This window comes from Mobula hypostoma, chromosome 3 (assembly GCF_963921235.1).
Source record: "Mobula hypostoma chromosome 3, sMobHyp1.1, whole genome shotgun sequence".
Classification (NCBI taxonomy): domain Eukaryota; kingdom Metazoa; phylum Chordata; class Chondrichthyes; order Myliobatiformes; family Myliobatidae; genus Mobula; species Mobula hypostoma.
This window is the reverse complement of record NC_086099.1, coordinates 124,504,271-124,528,617: the sequence shown is the minus strand read 5'-3', so window position 1 is coordinate 124,528,617 and position 24,347 is coordinate 124,504,271. Positions and strand designations below refer to the sequence as shown.

The window sequence follows — 24,347 nt, the reverse complement described above, 5'->3', positions numbered from 1 at the left end:
TAGATAGAGTTTTCTTGATGCAGAGTTCAAAACGTTCAGACAATGATGATTAATCAGTGGGAAGAGCAGTTTGCAGCCACTACAGATCACACTTTGTGCAGTGGAGTGCTGTTCCTCTGGGGTGATAGCTAAACAAACTACATTTGTGTAACCAGTGAAAGAAGTCCTGCTCTACATTATGCATATGTAGACACCATAAGCGCACGTTTCCAAAGTAGAAGTTACTCAGCAACATTAATATTGCCAGGGAGATCGATTGTTGTGATTGGCTGTTCACTGGAACAGATTAGAGCCACTTCTGCTGGACCTGAACAAAACCCAGATTGCAGGAAAATGTTCTACAGGTAACAAGAATAAGAAATCCTGTTTTCAATAGGAAAAAGAAATATTTGAGAGTCCGGTAAAATACCATTATCGCACATTTCTCTGGTGATTCAGACTCACAAAACAGGTAGGCTTTCATTTAAAATGTGTTTTTATTTGTAAAATATTATTATATTCATAGGAAAATAAACAAAGACATACAGATTTTAAATTTCTTACAAAATCTATTCAATCTATTTAAAGAATATTTACCCCAGATTTTTTGTTTAAGTCATATATACACACTCAGGTTTCAGTGGAAATTGTACCAGTCCAGCTGAATAAGTTCCCATTGTTTCTTAATATATATATACAGATATATACATAGGTAGGTTAGCGATCTCTGTGACACAGACTATATACAACATATAATTCCGTGCACAAGCAATGAAAGGAGTCCTGCTATATGTTATCCTTATGTAGACACCATAGCGCATATTTCAAAAGTAGAAGTTGCCGAGCAACATTAATATTGCCAGGGTAGAATAGAGAGATTGATTCTTGTGACTGGCTGTTCACACTTGCCAATGCCTTCGAAATATGTGTTGCACATTCAGTGGGATTTAGGTCCACAACATTTTTTTTCCTAAAAATATCAAATTGGTTCAATAACCTACTTTGGCCCAAAAATAGGCTTACTATTTCCAGTGCCACCTTTATGACACATACATCTGGCCCAAGAAAGGCTGGAGTTTGAAAACGCAGAGAATTAAAAATAAACAAACACACCCATCCTCTAAAAAAAATCATCACTTTATGCCCATGGAGCACGTCCCTTAAAAGGGCCAGTTCATCAGTCCAGTACTCCCCACCATGTCTCTGTTGGGAATCTTGTTTGCCAGCAAACATATTTGCAGAGAAAGTGAATTTTTTACTGGGATGAAAATGTTTCTTCATCTTATGCATCGCCAACTCTCCAGCCACTGGAGTTCTTTCCAAACTTGTAGACCAGTCTCCTTCCATCTACGCGTTCCAGGATTTCACGCTTGTAATAATACCTGTAAGAGAGTGGGAATAGTTATTCCATGTCAGTCTGGTCGCTGTTCCTACCAAAAAAGTTTCATGTGTCCTTAACTAATTTTTCTTAACAGAGAAAAAAAATAATCATAATTTTATTCAAAATCAGCAATCTCTTGACATGGATCCAAAAGGATTGGAATCCATTTGGAAATTCTAGGAGATTTCCAAATCCATACACTAGGGGATGCACTTCAGTCTGATAGGCTTTGATGGGCTTCACTCCTGAGCCTTCACAAATGTGAAATATGGAGGGGTGACCTTAGTCCATCACTGTCCCAACTTCCTGAAATTCTCTGCTGTACGTTGCTTTGGTTTCATTATCCTGGCCTGAGAAGAGCAAGTTGGATAGATCTCCCTATTTAAAACCACTGTAAAGTTTTTGTCAACAAGCAAGCAAGAAGCTGAGAAACCAGGAGCTGCTGATAAGCACTGGCTTTGCTTGTGACATCCATACTGTCATCAACAAAAGCAAAGTCTCCTGTAAGATCTGTTCACCTCATGGCTCTGCTGAGCTTCTCGTAAGTCATGCTGCTGTTCTTCTTCTTCTCTCCCCAGAGCTGCGCGACTGCCTCCGATTTAAGAAACTTAAAGATCCCTTCAGACCGGTCTTCCCACTTCAGGAGGCCATTGTTGATCTCAGGATGGAGGAGGATATCCCTGATAAACTCCCAAAGGTGTGTGCCTCTTGGGGCTGTTAAAAAAAAATATCGGTAAGCACGCTTAAATAAACAAGACACATCTGAAAGCAAATATGGATATAAAATAAGGGCCTCATTACACCTGAACAGTACGAATGGGAGCTGCCTAGCCACAAATTCTCCAAGGTAAACTCAAAAATGCAAGTTATTTTGAAAACCTAGAAAACTACTTCAGGTCATCACACCAGAAGTAAAAAATTTTACAGTACTATCCACAACAAATTATGATGTAGCTCCATGGTTACACAGAAAATATGTTCTGCATTGAAGCTGCTCAGACAAATCGTGTAACCAGCTGAACCTGTTTTGACTATTAAAGCGTGGGCAGGGCTGTAACAATGATTCATTTGGTGGGGGGGGGGTGAAATCAAATATATGACGCAGGCAGATTACTGTTTGGATTAAAGCAAAACAAGTTTTGTTTCACCTATGAAAGAGCCAAAAAAACACTAATTTTTCTCATCTGTAACAGGTTTTAATGAATTGTGTCCAATGAAAGGACCAAATGCAAGCTGCTTCTATTGAATGTGAGGAGGTTCTTGCATCAGGACAAGCTCACTTACAGTGTTTGCTTCTCTTGGTCTCTGTACAGCTCTTTTCCTCTTTGCCTAGTTTCCTTGGCCTTCCTCTTCCTCGCTTGGGAGCCTTGTAATCAATGGTTGACATTTTTGGGAAATCTTCTGCATTTAAAAAGACAGCAGATGTATTAGACCCTTAAAAATGGATTTTTATTATCAGTCGAACTGAAATATGGAATAGAACTGTGAAGATGATCTCAGATACACCAATGGAAGGTCCATTTACAATGAAGCCACCAAAAGAATGTGAATTGGTCAAACAAAAAGCAACAGAATGTTAAAAAGGTTCAATTGAAGACGTTTGGTCAATGCAACAAGCAGTCAATGGGGCTTTATGTGAAATGAATTTCAATGTTATAAAGAATTCATATTTTAAAAATAGATATTGATTGCAGTGATTGGTAAGCGCAAAGTCCTTTCACCTCTAAGCCCTGGATTCAAGGCTAGTAGTGGTAAATGACTTTCAGCAAACATTTTAAGAGCTATGAACTCTTCTTGTGCAACAGCTCATTGTGTCTTCACTGACATTACAGAGGATTAGTGAGACCATGATCTTACCAGCATTGCCCATAATACTGGCATAAAAGGAAAGATGCCCACGCAAGACTTTTGGCTGTAGTTTGAGGATAAAGTTACTGGATGTTTTCAGGAATGGCCGGGCCCAACTTGGGAGCACATGGTGTACTGGACAGAAGTCAGTTTCAATGTACTGACTGATAGTGTAAAGAGTACACCCGCAATAAAACTAACATAAAATGTTCGCCTTAAAACAAATCGAAATCTTACCATTCTGAATTCTATATTGCCCATGCATTATTGAGTGATCAAAATCTGATTCACTTCCACCGGAGTCTGGAGAGCTGGGAGACTGGGATCCTGTAATACATGCAGAGTGTGAAATGTTACGTTAATTGTATCACTCTAATTCAGTCAGCTAACTTACATGGCTTATTTGACTTTATAGAACACAATTTGCTGAGCAATATCAAGTGAAATCAACTATGAGACAAGTTTTTGATTAACTGATTTGGAAGTCCAGAAGATTTTTTTTAAACCACAATATAAACAAAAAAAAAAGAGAAAAGACCTAGCAGAACTGAATAAGCATTTGGCTTCCCCTTTCCATTTTCTACCTCACAAAGGCCTGGCCCAAGATCGCAGAAGAACTGCTTTTTTTTTTTACTGTCTGCTCAACAAGATACCCTGAACTTCTTGCTTAAGGAATTGTTTCAGCCCAGAGGGGAAATAAATGACATCTGTGGAATTGGTTCACTGAAGGAGAATGACTGTGATAAACACACAGCTCAGAATGGCCTCAAGTCACCATGGTAACTTGCCTGACTACATCTGAATTAGAAGAAATAGTTCCAATCAATAAAAGGAATGGAATCCATTGATTTTCCTAGGATTTTCAGTAGTTCAGCTGGATTACCTCACTGATTGCGTAATTGGCAGTGGCAGCTAAAATTATTATTATAAATATTTCATTCTAGCTTTAGTTATCTCAATTCATTTGCCAAGTGCAGGCACTGGATAAGCTATGCTTTTGATAGGAGGATAGTTTTGTGAACTGTGCATTGTAAACAGCACAGAGTGTTCATTGATACGGGCTAATTTACCTGGATTGGAGTCATCAATACTATATGGCGATGTGGGGGCAGATTCATACCCAGGATCACTGGGTTGGAGGTCTGGCAAGGTTTTACAGTGATCGGGCAACTCTTCAAGTTTCTCAAGTTCCTTCCAGGCTAGGAGCAAAGGAAAGAACAATGAAAATACCAAACACAATCATTATATCTAGATAAATTGCTCCAGTTGCAATTACCAAGGTCAAAGGCAGAAGTATATGGCAGCTGGCATACAAATGAAGTCAAACTCCAACTTCCATAACAGAAAGTAGTTGGCACCATCTCCATTGCCAAAGGTGACAGCAATCTGCACCTGCTGAATTTCACTCATTTTATGAACCAATCATTTTTCTTTTCCTGCCAGCCCTGAGTCTTTGCTCGGTCATTGTAGCTGCTGATCCCTCGTGCATGTCTCATCAAAAATGCAGCTCGTAAGTCACCAGGGATTGAATTGCAAAAGTGCTGCAGGTCATCCTTCACCTCTCTCAACTTGGCTTTTAAAATTCAGTCTGAACACTTCGGCATGAAGGGCCAAAAAGCTAAAGGGTCAAGAGATTAGCTGGGCTTTTGAGGTGATACTCAATTTTTGCTAAGGAATACAAGATGTAACTGGCATATTTCTGAGCTTGTTTGTTCTCCTACAGGTCCATGTGATGAAGATTGGTTCCTCGAGAACTGCACAGTACACACCCTCCTTCGTGATCTATCAAAGGGCTTGGTATGTGGTAGCACGCTTATGAAAGACAAGAGTATAAAGCACAGAGACCAACGACTATCTGGGTCAGCTTAAAGTTCAGTGTAATTATCAAACATACATGAAATGCCACCAATCTGGTCTTTGTATTAAAACCTCCATAAAATACTTACTAATTTTTGTGTCCAGGAACTCGTACTCATTGCAGTCATCTGGGAGAATACTTTGCAAGAAGATGTCACTGAAGTCATCAGGTATCAAATCAAAACCTAGCAATGGCACAAAGGAATATTAACTTGTTTTCTTATCACATCTGACATTATTATTGTTTTCTCACTGGGCAGTGTTTTTTTCTGAATAGCCACAGAATTCACAGGCATTGCCAAGTAGCAAAGTTTCTAAGTAAGGTAGCTCTATGCAAAAACTAGTTTTCTTGTCTGTTTAAAACTGGTTTTCATGGTTATTGGTTATTGTGGTCATTGTCAATCCAATGATAAACCGTTTGTTTCCCCATTTACCAGAAGTTAAATTTAACTAATAGCAGTGCTAGCACTAGCACCTTAAAAAGTTTCTGCATTTCCCCTCCCAATGTGTTTTTGAGATTTATATATTGGATGTGCCAGTAGATAAACATGGACTTTATAAAAGGTGATAGTGGGCCAGTAAGTCCTGCTTTACTTACTGTTTTTACTTAATTCCTGATGGCTCTTGTAGAGTTCTTCCCCCAGTGGACCAAAGATGGACACAAGTTGGTTCTTGGTCAGTGTAAGGAGGGTGGCCCCGTCCATATCACAGAAGGACAGGTCGATATTGTTGGCATCATACTTGTGCTTCTCGACGTGGTAACTGATCCACTCCAAGACGTGTTGATTGCTCCATAACTGGGGGTCAATTTGGAACCAAGAGGTGGAGTCTGGGCAAAGTCAAACAACCCAGTGAAAGGGAGCAGTGTTAACAGGAGCATCCCTTGTAAAACTTCCCAACCCTGCTCCAATGTCTACATAAATTGACAGTCCACATCAACAGGAAAGGCTAAACAAATACGAACAGTGAACACTTTGTTTGCTGGGCGCCAACAGCAGAACAGCTGCGCAACGGTGATTTCGTCTGAAGTAACTGCCGGGTGTTAAGTCTGCAGTCACAGACGCGAACAGCAGTAGAAAGCTAAACAATGATTGGTCCCATTAAAAAGTTGACCATACCTATTATAATATGATATTTTTAAAAACATTGTTTACCGGATATTTGCATTGCCTTTGGAGCGACCGGAGAACATCAAATCAAGAGTAGTCAGGTTTACCTCTAAGTGCCAAATACCGCGACACGTTCTCTAAAAGAGTACACCTTCCACTCTTCGACCCCGCATCTACCGCCGCTCCCGCAGTTTGTCTCCCACCTTCCCACCCCGCTGCGCCGCAAATTCTTTTAATCTTACCGGGTATATCCATGTTTAGCATCGGACCAAGCTGTTCCCTGGCTCCCGTGGGGAGGGAGTGATTGTCTTCAGTCTGGTATACGGAGCGCATAACATCAGTCAAGATATTGCCAATGCCGTAATTGGAAGCCATCATAACGCCTACAGAGAGGAGACAATGAGTTCCGCATAAACCAACACATCTTTCCACACTTTCCAACAACAGCATAGCACACAAACAGTTAAACTCTTCCATTTAAATAGACGCCAAATTAATAAATAAGGGCTCCTACACTAATCGCTGCGATGCCAGTTCATAAAAAAATCTACCTGCAAAAGGTGCTTTAATTTAGCAGAACCCGGGTTGTAATCCGTACGCAGGGTGTTCCTTCACACTCACACACAAAAACTGATCCTTGTGAACTTGTATGGGTGAAGCTGCGAGGTCCCACTTTCGACTTCTGCCCTTCTATTTATATCCTATCGAAATCACGTGCTGGTTTATGGCCACAACCCTCCACCTTGAGGGGAATTCCTACAAGATGCAGAGCCACGGTCACCTAGCCAGATTTGCATAAAAAGGAGAGGGGAGGGTGAGACTGGAGTACAGCATACCTGGAGACTGGCCAAGCTGCCTGCTTAGTGCCGGGAAATCAAATCCCTCCCCATTAATCATTGCCAGAAAGCTCAAATCAACAGATTGTGTAACGTTAAAGGTGAAAAATAGCACGGTTTATTCACGGGGAAAGTTACTACTGCCACTCAACTAGAGTCCAGCACTTTATTTTCCCCTTGTCTGAAATAAAATTTCGAAAAATTGTAAATATTGGTTCTTTGATTTGTTCATCCGATCGGTTTCAAACGGCAAGAGGGTTTCCTCCCACACATTGTGTCTGTATGTGTGTGTGTGTGAGAGAGAGAGAGAACGTGTGTGTGTATACGTGTTTGTGTGTGCGTGTGTGTGAGTGTGTGTACGTGGGTGTGTGTATCTGTATGTGTGTACGTGTGGCTGGGTATGACTCTGTGTGTGTGTGTGTACGTGGCTCTATGCGTGCGTGAGAGAGAGAGAGAGAGAGAGAGAGGGTTTTAGTGAGATGTTCCCCTCGCTCTCGGTCAGACGCTCGGTGCTGCACCTGTTCCCCACCTGGTTAACAGGTGCATGGTCCTTCGCGCTGCACTCTGCTGCCCTCGCATGGCAGGTCTGGCCTTTGTTGCTTTGGTCAGCCGGGTTACCTCTCGACTCTGTTGAATCGTGCCTAATCTAATGTTAATCGGTCGCAGTGGTTGAAAGTTTCAACGCCACAGGCTTTCACGGGAGAGGGTTCCAGATTTCTGTCGGCCTTTATTTGCAAAGTCACAGCACCTCGCGGGCTAGAACATTTAGAGAGAAGGGATTTGAGAGCGGGAATGGGGAGTAATCTTGCTCACAATATTCTTGTTGTCCCAATTGAGTAATAGAAATAGACAATACTGGAAATACCCAGCAGTTCGGACAACATCTGTGGAGAGAGAAAATATAATTAACTTTAAGGTCTTCTGTTGTGCTAATTCCTACACTCATACAGAAAGCAAAAACTTCCAATCTGCTCTCACCTGCAAGTGGGTCCATCTCTAACTCTACCATTGCTTTTCTGAAATCTTTCTGTCTCAGGAGAGACATTGTAGCCAAACATCAATCTCAAACCCGCAGACTCCCACAGCCACATGGACTCTGGTTCTTCCTCCCCTTCTAGCTGAATGTGTTCCATTCTTCTCGTTTCTCTGGACTCCACTGATGGAGTTTTCCACACAGATACCTTTCTGATGTTTTCCTACTTACTGAACGCTAGCTCCCCCTCTACCATAGGTGGCTGAGTCCCTGTGTCCCACATGCCAACCCTTCTCATCCCAGACAGAGCAGGGAAAGACTTGCACCCCATCAGCCCTTGATGTAGTGGATCAAAGCTCATGGTTCCACCACCATCAAGGAGATCCAACACCAGTTCTCCCCTTCTCTTCCAACCTTCAAAAGGAACAGTTCTCTTCAGAGCCAAAGGTGCTCTTCCTCTACCAACCACCCCACACCCCTGTCTTAACGGTATCTTCCCAAGCAGTTCCAGGTGTTGCCATACCTACCCCTTTACTTCTCCCCTTTCCACCATCCAGTAATTCAGACAGTTCTTTCAGGTGAAGAAGTGACTCATTTGTGCTTCTTCCAACCTGTATTCAGTGTTGACGATGTTAGGAAATAAATATCAGATTGGTTAACTACTTCGCAGTATTCACTTTACTGGAGGCTCAACTTTTCCAGTAGCCTCCATTCTCCATTCCACTTCCACTCTGATCTGTATGAAAACTCTTGTAACGTTAAAATGAGAGCTTGGTGTTCACCTAAGGATCAGCACGTCATCTTCTGGCTGAGCATATTGCAACCTCCTGGGCTCAGTATCAAGTTCAACAACCTCAAATGACCTGCGCCCGTGTTTACATCAGATGTGGCCAATTCCCATTCCCATTACCTACTCATTGGTTCTGAACATGGGGAAATCTGCTGTACTCACCAGTGCTCTGACCTGCCCCATGGCTTCTACATGTCCTTGTACTGTTTTCACTAACGACTTTCATTAACCAGATGACTTCACTAGCTTAACGCTGGCACAACCCTGACCTCACCACATCAGAGATGTTCTTCTTTCCTTATCCATCCCTCCCCATTCTCACTAAAACTTAAAAACCAAATTCCTTTCTCGGTTTCACAGTCCTGACAAATCAAGTTTGACCTGAAGCATAAATTTAGTTCCACTTTCCACAGATGCCATCCAACCTGCAGAGAACTTTTTAGCTCTTTCTGTTTTTGTTTCAGATTTCCAGCATCTGTGGTATTTGATTTCTATTGCTGGATCCATTCTGCTGAACTCTTAATAGATGTGGAATTCACCAAGCAGATCATGGCTCAGTTTTTGTATATCTATGAGAATCCAAGTCAAGTTATGTCACATTCTACTTCCGAAAACATGAATAATATTCCAGCCAGTCTTTGGTATAACGCATCTCAAATGTACTATTTGGATCAGTTCTGTTTTATTATCTCGAGCTGCAGCTTCACTGTGCATATACAGTGTCTGTAGTCGTCATTTAAATGCAGCTTGAACCCACCCTGGACATTCCCTCTTCTCCCCTCTTCCATCAGTCAGGAAATACAAAAGCCTGAAAGCACGTACCACCGGGCTCAAGGACAGTTCCTAGACCACTGTTTAGATTATTATCTAGTTCCTTATGTTCCTTAATGTTGTTAGAGCCAGGGGAGGTAAAGGGGACAAGGTACCTCTACCTATTAAATGCCCCCAGTGGAGGCATCTCAGACAGCCAAGTCCAACTCATGGCCTGCACGTGTGGTTTAGCTACTGCGTCTGGCTGAAACATTTCTGACAGGAGAAGGGGCAAAGGTAGGTTACTGGTGCCTTAAAACCAATCGCTTTGGACGGAGAGGGTTCTTCAGCCCTGGCTGGCAGATCATGTAGCAGAAGGAAAACTCTGATCTCAAACCTCCGCTGCCTTGCAGCTATACCCACTCATGGGGAAGGCTTCTGGAGTATATCCTGAGGGAAACATCCAGAGTTAGAGTCCCTAAGGCAGTCCTACGTTGAGTTCAGTGTTGACTGGCAACCCCTGTGATGCCACTGGTGCCAAACTTATCGGTCTCTGCCGTTCCTTTGGTTCATCAGATGCAGAGAGAGAGGGAGCTGCTGCCCACACTGTACTCAACACACACAAAATGCTGGTGAACACAGCAGGCCAGGCAGCATCTCTAGGAAGAGGTACAGTCGACGATTCCGGCCGAGACCCTTCGTCAGGACTAACTGAAAGAATAGATAGTAAGAGATTTGAAAGTGGGAGGGGGTGGGTGGGGGGAGATCCGAAATGATAGGAGAACACAGGAGGGGGAGGGATGGAGCTAAGAGCTGGAAAGCTGATTGGCAATGTCACGAGAATACACATAAAATTAAGATGTTTGCTGGCCTGGGCTAGCATCAGTGGCATCAGCAGTTGGTCTGCCACCTGCCCTCAGGGGAAGGAGAGATAAGGAACAATGGAGCAGCGTCTGGAGATGTGTAATGAAGGGACGTGGGAGAGAGAGAACTGTCTGGAGCGGCTCCCCCTTTGAACCCTGAACTGTTTGAAGTGGTGGACAGGCGATACCCCAGCAGGGGGATAAAAAGGGACAGGTTCGCTAAGACAGACACACATGCCACCCGAGGTAACGAGACCCTGGAAGCGGTGCGCCTCTCACTAGTGGGTGAGAAGTACCAGACAACGACCAGGGTGGAAAGGTACGATCAGCGGGAACCCGGTGTGTGTCCGCCCTTGCCTGGGTGCCGGGTTCACTGCAGAGGATCGACCGTCTCTGGAGGAGGGGTCACAGTCGGTGACCTCAGGTGACATCACCAAGGACCCGCCCAAAAGTTGCTTGTGAGCAATCTCGCCGGTCTGTGAGTGAAGCCGTTCTGAATGATCAGTTGTTCCTGTTCTATCTCTCTTCCCCCACGTTGTCCATCGCCATGGCAATGATTACTGCGAACTGAACTACTAACTGGACTGAACTTTGAGTCACTTTAAATTTGGTCATTTACCCCTAGACAACGATAGACCTTGATTGATGCTGTTATCTTAATTCTGTGCACATGAGTGGTTATCATTGCTGAACTGTTGCATTTATTATCCTTTCGATTACTGTGTTGCTTATTTCTTTAATAAAACTTTCTTAGTTCTAGTACTCCAGACTCCAACTGAGTGATCCATTTCTGCTGGTTTGGCAACCCAGTTACGGGGTACGTAACAGCAAGAAGACACAAGTGAAAACCTCTCCCTTCTCCAGCCCTGTATCTTCTTGCCAATCAACTTTCCAGCTCTTAGCTCCATCCCTCCCCCTCCTGTCTTCTCCTATCATTTCGGATCTCCCCACTCCCCCTCCCACTTTCCAGCATGAATTTCCAGCATCCACAGATTTCCTGGTGTTTGCGTTCCCATACTGTACTGCCCATGCTTGCGTTTCTAGATGGCTAGGACACAATGGTTGTCCCTGACCAACAGAGGCCTCAGAAAATAGGTCCTTTGTATCATAAGCTTGACTGTTGACTTCATAATCTTCCTCATTATGATCTTCATTTTTACCTGCGCTGCACTTTCTCTGCAGCTGTTACACTCTATTCTGCATTCTGTTGTTATGTTACTTTATTCTACCTCAATGCACTGTGTTATGATTTGATCTGTATGAACACCATGCAAGGCAAGCTTTTCACTTTATCTCGATACATGTGACAACAATAAACACATTCCGGTTCTAATTCCAATGAACGTTTCTTCCTAACCAGAGCAGATCAAAAGAAAAACAAAGTGATACTCCTGGATAGGGGAGGTCACAGTTCATCACCAGAATGGTGGGTTAAAGGTGAGGCTTTTCTACCTAATCAACTCTCTAGGTTTAGTATCAATGCCAAGTGCTTTTTCCTCAGGGTTAGCATGGGTGAATCTTGTAGAATCTGACAGAACGATTAACTGCAAGATTTTCAGCGTGCAGAAAATCATTCTATATATTGTTGATTCCTTCATACATTACTCATTGTGAATTGTCAAATTATTCTACCTGGTTATTGAGCAGTTCTGACTGCCACATTATAGGAAGGTTATGGTTAAGTCAGAAATGGCATGGAAGAGACTCACAAGGATGTTACCGGGTTTGGAGGATTTCAGTTGCAAGGAGATGCCCTGCTGGTAGCTTAGTGGCATCAGCGCCGGACTTCGGAGCAAAGGCTCCCGAGTTCGAAACCAGCCGGCTCCCTTGCACACTTTCCATCCGTGCTGGGTTGAGCATCGAGCTAGCAACCCGGCTTCGTAAAAATAAGAAAGTCTACTAAAAAAAATGCTGTCATGACGGCGTCCCGATGACTCCACTCTGTGTTAAGGGCTTTCGTCTTCTTCCTGCACTGGTGGGAGGGAGGAATGGAGTTTGTTTTGCTGTTGTTGTTTTGTTGCTTGTTGTGTTCTGCGTTGTGGGCATGATATGTTGGTGCTGGGATGAGTGATGACACTTGCTGCCTGTACCCAGCACACTCTCGGCTCTGTAGGTTGTTAACGCAAAACAAGCATTTCATTGTATATTTTGATATCACCCTCATCATTATGTGCTGTGTCGTGATGATGTCATGAAACAGTGCTTTATGACTTTCTCAGTCAGGAAAACAAATTCACAGCTGAGTGATGGGATGACAAACCTGTTCACTGAGAACACAGCAATCAGCTGGCTGCCTCCCCTGACCATTCATTCTTTACATGCTGTGTCATAGCCCTACCCACCAATTCTCCGAAAAACGAGCTCACAGCTGATTGATGGGCTGGTGAACCTGTTCACAGTGATCAGCTGGCTGTCCAGCCCCCAACTGTCCCAGAAATGCACTCAGGATAAGTAAAACTCTGCCTGACTTACAGGTCATAATCAGGTTTATGACAAGGAATGTGTTATTTTGTGGCAGGAGTACAGTCATCATCATTATGTGCCGTGTCGTATGACGTGGGTGATCATGGTCCCATGATAATGATTGTTCTTGGAAAATTTTTCTACAGAAGTGGTTTGCCATTGTCTTCTTCTGGGCAGTGTCTTTACAAGACAGGTGACCCCAGCCATTATCAATACTCTTCAGAGATTGTCTGCCTGGCATCAGTGGTCACATGATCTGGAATTGTGATGTGCACCGGCTGCTCCCATGGGGGGTGGGGATGGCTGAGCAGGTGCTACACTTTGTCCAAGGGTGACCTGCAGGTTAGCCGAGGGAAAATTGGCAAGGTCCACCTTAGACCTTGTTTGGTAGAGACGTATCTCCACCCCGTCATCCAATTTTGATGTACATGTGATAAGTAAATCTAAATGCTGAATATCGTGACCCCACAAAGGAGCACCAGGCCATTGTCTCCAACACCATCACCTACTTTATCTGCTCAGGGGATCTCCCATCCACTGCTACCAAGCTTATAGTTCCCACACCTCACACTTCCCGTTTCTACCTCCTACCCAAGATCCACAAACCTGCCTGTCCTGGCTGACCTATTATCTCAGCTTGCTCCTGCCCCACCGAACTCGTTTCTGCATACCTCGACACGGTTTTATCCCCCCTTGTTCAATCCCTTCCTACCTATGTTCGTGACACTTCTCACGCTCTTAAACTTTTCGATGATTTTAAGTTCCCTGGCCCCCACCGCTTTATTTTCACCATGGATGTCCAGTACCTATATATTTCCATCCCCCATCAGGAAGGTCTCAAAGCTCTCCGTTTCTTTTTGGATTCCAGACCTAATCAGTTCCCCTCTACCACCACTCTGCTCCGTCTAGTGGAATTAGTCCTTACTCTTAATAATTTCTCCTTTGGCTCCTCCCACTTCCTCCAGACTAAAGGTGTAGCTATGGGCACCCGTATGGGTCCTAGCTATGCCTGCCTTTTTGTTGGCTTTGTGGAACAATCTATGTTCCGTGCCTATTCTGGTATCTGCCCCCACTTTTCCTTCGCTACATCAATGACTGCATTGGTGCTGCTTCCTGCACGCATGCTGAGCTCGTTGACTTTATTAACTTTGCCTCCAACTTTCACCCTGTCCTCAAGTTTATCTGGTCCACTTCCGACACCTCCCTCCCCTTTCTAGATCTTTCTGTCTCTGTCTCTGGAGACAGCTTATCCACTGATGTCTACTATAAGCCTACTGACTCTCACAGCTATCTGGACTATTCCTCTTCTCACCCTGTCTCTTGCAAAAATGCCATCCCCTTCTCGCAATTCCTCCGTCTCCGCCACATCTGCTCTCAGGATGAAGCTTTTCATTCCAGGATGAGGGAGATATCCTCCTTTTTTAAAGAAAGAGGCTTCCCTTCCTCCACTATCAACTCTGCTCTCAAAAGCATCTCCCCCATTTCACGTACATCTGCTCTCACTCCATCCTCCCGTCACCCCACTAGGAATAGGGTTCCCCTGGTCCTCACCTACCACCCCACCAGCCTCCGGGTCCAACATATTATTCTCCGTAACTTCCGCCACCTCCAACGGGATCCAACCACTAAGCATATCTTTCCCTCCCCTCCTCCTCTGCTTTCCACAGAGATCGCTCCCTACGCGACTCCCTTGTCCATTCGTCCCCCCCATCCCTCCCCACTGATCTCCCTCCTGGCACTTATCCATGTAAGCGGAACAAGTGCTACACATGCCCTTACACTTCCTCCCTCACCACCATTCAGGGCCCCAGACAGTCCTTCCAGGTGAGGCGACACTTCACCTGTGAGTCGGCTGGGGTGATATACTGCGTCCGGTGCTCCCAATGTGGCCTTCTATATATTGGCGAGACCCGACGCAGACTGGGATACCGCTTTGCTGAACACCTACGCTCTGTCCGCCAGAGAAAGCAGGATCTCCCGGTGGCCACACATTTTAATTCCACATCCCATTCCCATTCTGACATGTCTATCCACGGCCTCCTCTACTGTAAAGATGAAGTCACACTCAGGTTGGAGGAACAACACCTTGTATTCCGTCTGGGTAGCCTCCAACCTGATGGCATGAACATCGACTTCTCTAACTTCCGCTAATGCCCCACCTCCCCCTCGTACCCCATCCATTATTTAATTTTATACATACATTCTTTCTTTCACTCTCCTTTTTCTCCCTCTGTCTCTTTGACTATACCCCTTGCCCATCCTCTGGGTTTCCCCCCACCCTGTCTTTCTCCCCGGACCTCCTGTCCCATGATCCTCTCATATCCCCTTTTGCCAATCACCTGTCCAGCTCTTGGCTCCATCCCTCCCCCTCCTGTCTTCTCCTATCATTTTGGATCTCCTCCTCCCCCTCCCACTTTCAAATCTCTTACTAGCTCTTCCTTCAGTTAGTCCTGATGAAGGGTCTTGGCCTGAAATGTCGACTGTACTGCTTCCTAGAGATGCTGCCTGGCCTGCTGCGTTCACCAGCAACTTTGATGTGTGTTGCTTGAATTTCCAACATCTGCAGAATTCCTGTTGTTTGCGTTGCTTGAATATTGTGATTGAGTAGGCTGGAATTGTTTTCCCTAGAGTGAAACATAGAAACATAGAAACATAGAAAATAGGTGCAGGAGTAGGCCATTCGGCCCTTCGAGCCTGCACCGACATTTATTATGATCATGGCTGATCATCCAACTCAGAACCCTGCACCAGCCTTCCCTCCATACCCCCTGATCCCCCTAGCCACAAGGGCCATATCTAACTCCCTCTTAAATATAGCCAATGAACTGGCCTCAACTGTTTCCTGTGGCAGAGAATTCCATAGATTCACCACTCTCTGTGTGAAGAAGTTTCTCCTAATCTCAGTCCTAAAAGGCTTCCCCCTTATCCTCAAACTGTGGCCCCTTGTTCTGGCTTGAAGGTGAGAGACAAATGACATGACATGACAGAGGTACACAAATTTGTGAGAAGATTAGATTAGGTAGTTGGCCATAGTCTGTTTGCCATGGTAGGGCTGTCTAAAACTATACGTTTAAGATGAAGGGGAGGAGGTTCAAAGGAGAATGGAGGGGTAACTTTTTCACACAAAGACTTGGTATCTGGAATGAGCTGCCACAGGAGGTGGTGGAGACAGGAACATTCAAGGGACATCTTGACATGTCCTTGAGTGAGCAGGGCATAGAGGAACATAACGCAAGCTAGTTGGATTAGTATTGATTGGCATGATGGTCAGCATTAAACACGATGGGCTGAAAAGCCTGCTTCCATGTTGTTCAAATCTATGGGACTACATTTAACAAATAACCTTAGATTATTTATGGATAACTTTGAACTCATTTTACAGTGCACTTCATGTGACCAGCTACCTGTATTGTTGATGGCCTGGCAAATAATAAGAAAGCAAAGGGTATCTCAGCACCATTGGGATATTTTCCTAGTGTTAATTTATGGAGATAAATCCCACAAACTGTAATGGTATAATCTTAGCCAATCAATAGTACTATCAGCACTGCATAGCAATTGAAGGAATAATAAACCATGGAACAAGGGTTCAAAGGTTCAAAGGTACAATTTAATGCATACAATATACATCCTGAGATGATTTTTCTTTAGTTTGGAGACAAATTACATTGGATTGCCACCACTATCTAAGCTCCATTGCCACAGAATTTTTCACAACTACATTCAAGATTCAAGATTCAAGATTATTTGTAATGCATATATCGGAAAAGACAGTGAAATGTGTCATTTACACAGTCCATCCGAAGAATGTGCTGGGGGCAGCCCACGGGTGTCACCACACATTCCAGTGCCAACATTGCTTACCCACAATGCTCGGCAGAACAATACAGAACACGACAAGCAACAAACAAGAACAGGAATAACAAACCCCACTCCTCCCTCCCAACCAAGCACATATGCAGGCTTTAACCCTAGGACAGGCCTCCAGGCTTGTCCCTCTCACGCACACACATACACAGTCCTTTAACCCCAGGACAGGCCTCCAGGCTTGTCCCTCTCACGCACACACATACACAGTCCTTTAACCCCAGGACAGGCCTCCAGGCTTGTCCCTCTCACGCACACACATACACAGTCCTTTAACCCCAGGACAGGCCTCCAGGCTTGTCCCTCTCACGCACACACATACACAGTCCTTTAACCCCAGGACAGGCCTCCAGGCTTGTCCCTCTCACGCACACACATACACAGTCCTTTAACCCCAGGACAGGCCTCCAGGCTTGTCCCTCTCACGCACACACATACACAGTCCTTTAACCCCAGGACAGGCCTTCAGGCTTGTCCCTCTCACGCACACACATACGCAGACCTTTAACGCTAGGACAGGCCTCCAGACTTGATCTTCCAGAGGACATTTATCCCAGAGTATGTCAATCACCAAACACTAGGCCTCAAACTCTGGACTTACCAATGACAGGACCCTAAACACTAGCCCTGAAACTCCGGTATCACCAATTCGCAAACTCAAGGGTCATTCCTCCAGCCCACACAGAACTCCGAATGCGGAGCCTTCCGGCAACTCAGCGGGAGGAGGCACGTCCCACATCCACATCACTGAATGCCAAGTGGAGGCTTTGACTCCAGCCTAACTCTAATTCCCCCACATCCCCGTCCCTAAACCCTAACCTGATCCCTAACTCCCCTCTCTATTCTCAAAACCAACATTAGAAACCTAAAAAAACAATTTAAAATTAAATAGTTAATGAACAGCTAAATCTGCATTGTGAATCAATGGAGGTTGAAGCTCGATGCCATCTTGGATAACATTGGAAAACAACTGCCTAAAAGAATGGAGCAAGTGTCAGCTTTCTCGTCAGAAAAATGCACCCCACCCACAAGTAGACAGCACTCTCTCAGCGCACCATTTGGATCAATCCCAATCACAGGCTCAGATATCTGGAGTAGGCCACAGCTTGCACAATTGTTTGCATAATAGAAACATGTAAATGCTGACCCAGAGCTGACCTCTTTTAAGCCAGCAGTCCTATTTAGGGATGCAATCCATAATGTTTAGTCACTTATAAATGAAAAACAAACAGTGCAGAGAGGAAATTCCCAAACCTTTGAAAGCTTTGTTCAATGATTGCAGCAGTTCACACTTCAGAAGCTAAAGCAAACATTCAAGCCATCTTCGGTGATGTCATGTTACCTAAACTCAAGTGTATGCTTCCAAAGTCATTCTGAGGTGTGTGTGAAGTTATTTCATAATCAAACATTGAACTAAGTATTTAAAAGAACCAAACTTGTCTGCACACAATAACTCTCAATGTCCGAGGTCATGTAACTACCGCCCAGACGGTGTTTTCCATTTTTACTCTCTACTAATCACAAGCTGTGTCAGTGGAATTTGTGTAGTTGATTACAGGTGTAGAAGTTGCTGCTTGACACACGATGATGGTGTAAATGAATCTACAGAAGCTGCAGCATGGCACACACCTCCAGAGTGGAACCTTTGGCCACCTCTGCAGATTCACTCAGTACCAAACCAGCAAATTAAGTACCTGCCCCCTTCCTCTGACCTTTCACCTCTTCTAACCTGCCTCCTACTCCCTCCTTCATCTCCTCCTCCTTCCCTTTCTCCTACTCTCCACTCTCCTCTCCTATCCGATTCTTTCTCCTTCAGCCCTCGACCTTTCCCACCCACCTGGCTTCACCTATCACCTTCCAGCTAGCCTCTTTCCCCTCCTCCCTCCCACCTTTGTACTCAGGCATCTTCCCCCTTCCTTCTCAGTCCTGAAGAAGGATCCCAGCCCGAGGCATTGACTGTTAACTCTTTTCCATAGATGTTTCCTCAGCTGCTGAGTTGCTCCAGCGTTTTGTGTGTGTTGCTTTGGATTTTCTGGTGTTTGTGAATTCAGCTGGTCCAGTGATTAGGCGGATGCTAAATTATTCTGTTACTCCTCATATCTGCTGTAGACCGCAGCAGGTTTGAAATCACTTCACAGAGAAGGTCATTAGTATACTAGAGTCAGATAAATCTTTGTGCATGACATTTCTCAATGACAGTGATCAGCTCAGACACTTTTGTTCCGGACACAAAGCCAGGCAGCTCATCATAGGGAAGATAATTAAAGACAAGATCAAAAACTCATCAGGTCATTGAGCAACGTAGATACAGCCATCTCCATCACACGCACAATTATCCCTTCCATCGGACCTGCCATCAATGTAGATACAGCCATCTCCATCACAGGCACAATCGTCCTCTCCACAAGACCTACCAGCAATGTAGATACAGACATCTCCATCAGGGGCACAGCCCTCCCCTCCCTCAAGGACATCTTGAGGGACAGTGCCTCAAGAAGGTGGCATCCATCACTCGGACCCTTGTCATCTGGGACATGCCCTCTTCTTGTTACTGCCAACAGGGAGCAGGTAAATGAGCCTGAAGATCCACTGAAGACAGGCCTTGATAGAGTGGATGTGGAAAAGACGTTTTCTGTGGTGGGGAAGTCTAAAACCAATGGACGCAGACTCAGAATAGAGGGCTGTCCGTTTAGAATTGAGATGAGGAGGAATTTCTTTAGCCAGAGAGTGGTGAATCTGTGGATTTCATTGCCACAGGCGGCTGTGGAGGCCAAGTCATTGGGTATATTTAAGGCGGAGGTTGATCAATTCTTGATTAGTCAGGGCATGAAGGGGGGAAGACAGGAGACTGGGGCTGAGGGGAAAATGGATCAGCCAGGATGAAATGGTGGAACAAACTCCGTGGGCAAATAGGCTAATTCTGCCCCCTGTATCTTATAGTCTTATAATGACTCTGAAATAGCTTCTTCCCCTCTGACATCAGATACTTGATTGGTCCATGAACCCATGAACACTACCACTCTGTTCCTTTTTATACTATTTAGTTATTTTTCCAATTGACAGTGCTTTTATGTCTTTGCACATACTGCTGCAGCAAGATGTCACATTTTCACGTCATTAAAGCAGTGATGGTAAATCTGATTCCGTTTCCGAAACTGAACTCTGGAGAGAGGATGATTGTTTTAGATGACACACGCAAAATGCCAGAGCAACTCAACAGGTCAGGCAGCTTCTATGGAGGGAAATCAACAGTCAAACTTTCAGGCAGAGGCCCTCTGTCAGAAATGGAGAGGAAGGGGGCTCAAACCACAACAGGAAGATGGGGGGGTTGGGAAGAGCACAAGCTGGTGAGACACGGTGAGGGGGACTGTAGGTGAGTGGAGTGGGGGTGTTGAAAGGGAATGGGGGGATGAAAGGGAGTGATGTGAGAAGCTAGGAGGCAATAGGTGGAAGAGGTACAAGGTTGATACCGCTGCACCATAGAGAGCATCTCAACATACTGCATCTCTGTGTGGTATCTCAGTTGTACAGCAGCTGATAGGAAAGCACTTCAGCGGGTCATCTCTAGCGCACAGAAGATCATCGGGACACAGCTCCCAGCCCTGGAGGACACCTACAGTTCTCGCTGCCTAAGGAAAGCTACAAGCATCTGTAAGGACAATACACACCCGTTCAATCATCTGTTTGAACTTCTTCCATCTGGCAGATGTTATAAGATTTTCTATGCCCCCACTTCCAGACTGAAAAATAGCTTTTTCCCCAGAGCTATAATTGCTCTGAACCAATCGATCAAGCATCATCCAAAAATTTGTTATATTGCTACTTTAATACTGGTTTTATGGCTGTCATGCATCTGAGTTGTGCTTTTGTACTGCTGGACATTGCTTGTTCTGGCTGGTTACTTGATTTTATTTATTGTTTATTTATTTTATTTGTTGTTTTGTAGCATTGAGTATGAGAGTTGCAAACTCATTTTCGCTGTATTGGTGCATGACAACTGTACTGTGCAATGGCAATAAAGATACTTCATTTCATAAAGAAGGAATCTGACTGGAGAGGACAATATAAAATGTAATAAAGGGAAGGAGTTGGGAAGCCAGAGGAGTTGATGGCTGGTCATAGTGGTGGGGACGAACAAGAGAAGGTGTGAGAGGGCACCAGAAAGAGGGAAAACAAAAAAAAAGCATTGGGGAGGGGAATAGAGGGAAATTAGAGAAATCGATTTTCCTACTGTTGGTATGGAGACTACCCAGACCAAATATGAAGTATTGCTCCTCCAACCTGAGTTTGGCCTCATGGTGGCAGTGGTGGAAGCCGTGGACAGTCATGTCAGTGTGAGAATTGGAAGTGGAATTGAAATGGGTGGTCACTGGGAGATCCTAATTGTTGTGGTGAATGGAGTACAGATGCTTGATGAAGTGGCCCACCAATCTGCAGCGTGTCCCCCCACCCCCAGTGTAGAGGAAGCAAATCGGGAGGGAGCACTAGATGTAATAAGTGACCCAACAGACTCAGAGGCAAAATGTCACCTCACCTGGCCTCCTCCTGCTCAATTATAAAGGATGAAATAGCGACACATCTGGCTAGCAGTAACAGGATTGGTCCGAGTCAGCATGGATTTACGAAGGGGAAGTCGTGCTTGACTAATCTTCTGGAATTTTTTGAGGATGTAACTATGAAAATGGACAAGGGAGAGCCAGTGGAAGTAGTGTACCTGGATTTTCAGAAAACCTTTGATAAGGTCCCACATAGGAGATTAGTGGGCAAAATTAGAGCACATGGTATTGGGGCTAGGGTACTGACATGGATAGAAAATTGGTTGGTAGACAGGAAACAAAGAGTAGGGATGAATGGGTCCTTTTCAGAATGGCAGGCAGTGACTAGTGGGGTACCGCAAGGCTTGGTGCTGGGACCCCAGCTATTTACAATATACATTAATGATTTAGAGGAAGGGATTAAAAGTAACATTAGCAAATTTGCAGATGACACAAAGCTGGGTGGCAGTGTGAAATCTGTGGAGGATGTTGAGATAATGCAGGGTGACTTGGACAGGTTGGGTAAGTGGGCAGATGCATGGCAGATGCAGTTTAATGTGGATAAGTGTGAGGTTATCCACTTTGGTGGCAAGAACAGGAAGGCAGATTACTATTTGAATGGTGTCAAGTTAGGAAAAGGGGAAGTACAACGAGACTTTGGTGTCCTTGTTCATCAGGCACTGAAAGTAAGCATGCAGGTAGAGCAGGCAGTGAAGAAAGCTAATGGCATGTTGGCCTTCATAACAAGGGGAGTTTAGGAGCAAAGAGGTCCTTCTGCAGTTGTACAGGGCCCTGGTGCAGTTTGTGTGCAGTTTTGGTCTCCAAATTTGAGGAAGGACATTCTTGCTATTGAGGGAGCACAGCAGAGGTGCACGAGGTTAATTCCTGGGATGGCGGGACTGTCATATGTTGAAAGACTGGAGCGACTGGGATGGTACACTGGAATTTAGAAGGATGAGAGGGGATCTGATTGAAACATCTAAGATTATTAAGGGATTGGACACGCTAGAGGCAGGAAACATGTTCCTGATGTTGGGGGAGTCCAGAACCAGAGGCCACAGTTTGAGAATAAGGGGTAGGCCATTTACAACGGAGTTGAGCATAAACTTTTTCACCCAGAGAGTGGTGGATCTGTGGAATGCTCTGCCTCAGAAGGCAGTGGAGGCCAATTCTCTGGATGCTTTCAAGAGAGTTAGATAGAGCTCTTAAAGATAGCGGAGTGAAGGGATCTGGGGAGAGGGCAGGAATGGGATACTGACTGTGGAGGATCAGCCATGATCACAGTGAATGGCGGGGCTGACTCAAAGGTCCGAATGGCCTACTCCTGCACCTATTGTCTGTTGTCTATTGTCTATTGCTCATTTTTCTTAGGATGGAGTACAAGCTAGGAGAAATTAAACAACAAAATTGAAAGAGTGCAGAGTAAAATTTACAAAGATACTGCTGGCACTTGAGGACCTGAATGAAAAGAAGAGGTTGCATAGGTTGGAGCACAGGATAATGAAGGAGATCTTTTGAGGAATTGGGGTATAGATAAGGTGAAAACATACAGGCATTTCCCCCCTCATATTTGGTGAGACTAGAACTAGTGGTCATAGGTTAGGTGAAAAGGTGAAACAGTTAGATTAGATTTTTTTTTAGATTATGAGGACACTCAGTCCTCGTTTATTGTCATTTAGAAATGCATGCATTAAAAAATTATACAACATTCCTCCAGAATGATATCACAAGAAAATACAGGACAAACCAAGAATAAAACTGACAAAACCACATAATTATAACATAGAGTTACAACAATGCAAAGCAATACCATAATCTGATAAAGAGCAGACCATGGGCACGGTAAAGAAAAGTCTCAAAGTCCCGATAGACTCATCATCTCATGCAGGCGGCAGAAGGGAGAAACTCTCCCTGCCATGAACTCCAAGCGCCGCCAACTTGCCGATGCATCACTATTGGAAGCACCCGACCGCAGCAGACTCTGAGTCCGGCAGAAAACTTTGAGCCTCCGACCAGCCCCTCTGACACAGCCTCTCCGAGCACCATCCCCTGCTGAGTGCTTTGACCCCACCCCAGCTGCCAAGCAACAAGCAAAGCCGAGGACTCGGGGCCTTCTCCTCCTCAAATTCTGGACCACACAGTAGCAGCAGCAGCGGCAGCAAAGCAGGCATTTCAGAAGTTTCACCAGATGTTCCTCCATGCTCTCACGTCCGTCTCCATCAAATCAGGATTGTGCACGGCACCCTACTTGACAAATAGCAGACATCACCACCGGAGTGGCCGCTGCGAGCTGCATCATGCTGCCATCTTCTCCTCCCGCAGTTAAGGAAAATATGTAGGGAAACTTAAGGAGAATATGTGGGGAAACTTCTTCATCCAGAGCAGGGGTTCCTAAACTTTTTCTGCCATGGACCCCTACCATTAACCAGGGATTCTTCGACCCAGCTTGCAAGCCCCTGACCTCGAGGGTAGCGCGTGTAGAACAAGTTGCCAGCAGAAGTGTTGGATACAGGTTTGATTGTTACTCTTAAGATAAGTTTGAATAGGAATGTAGATGGGAAGGGTTTGGGGGAATATGGTCCAGGTGCAGGTAGGTAAAACTGGGCAGAAGATCAGGTTTTCATGGATTACATGGGGACGAGGCCTATTTCTGTCCAGTGGTATTCTATGACAAAAGGGATTACTGCGCCAACTGACGAAGGTGATAAAGCCACGAGAGCATAACTAAACGGATATCTGGAATTAGCACGAATTACTGTGTGAAATTATTAATGGAAAAGAAATGAGGAAAGTACAAAGACTGGAATTCCAAATTGAAATTGTTGAAATCACTCTTTGGTCAGGAAGGTTTACATATACAAAGTGAGATGGTGTAACCTTCATCAAGCATCTGCCAAAAGCAGAACTTCCCCGTAGCCGAACATTTTAATTCCAATTCCCATTCTCATTCTGACATGTCAGTCCTTGGCCTCTTCTTGTGGCCACCCACAACATCTTGTATTCCATCTGAGTATCCTCCAAATTGATGGCATGAATATTGATTCCCCATCCAGTAAACAAAATTCTCTCCTCCTCCCTCTTCTTCTATTCCCCACT

General features: G+C 44.7%; 1 protein-coding gene across 1 annotated transcript; it reads right to left on the bottom strand.

The window, feature by feature from the left end:
* Positions 1-463: 463 nt before the first annotated feature.
* Positions 464-6,878, bottom strand: elf3 (E74-like factor 3 (ets domain transcription factor, epithelial-specific)). The gene is made up of 9 exons (XM_063043717.1): positions 6,726-6,878; positions 6,417-6,557; positions 5,664-5,894; positions 5,155-5,250; positions 4,279-4,407; positions 3,446-3,535; positions 2,645-2,761; positions 1,879-2,074; positions 464-1,361 (listed from the first exon to the last, which is right to left on the bottom strand). Exons 2-9 carry the CDS (start codon positions 6,550-6,552, stop codon positions 1,262-1,264), a joined length of 1,095 nt encoding a protein of 364 aa, XP_062899787.1. The 5' UTR covers positions 6,553-6,557; positions 6,726-6,878; the 3' UTR covers positions 464-1,261.
* Positions 6,879-24,347: the final 17,469 nt, after the last annotated feature.

Bases quoted from the DNA above. Each gene is read 5' to 3' on its own strand.
- elf3 (XM_063043717.1), bottom strand. From the start codon at position 6,552: ATGATGGCTTCCAATTACGGCATTGGCAATATCTTGACTGATGTTATG. The intron at 5,251-5,663 runs GTAAGTAAAGCA...TGCCATTGCTAG, and splicing joins TCAGGAATTAAGTAAAAACA to GTTTTGATTTGATACCTGAT. The intron at 4,408-5,154 runs GTAAGTATTTTA...CTTTGCTCCTAG, and splicing joins GTTCCTGGACACAAAAATTA to CCTGGAAGGAACTTGAGAAA.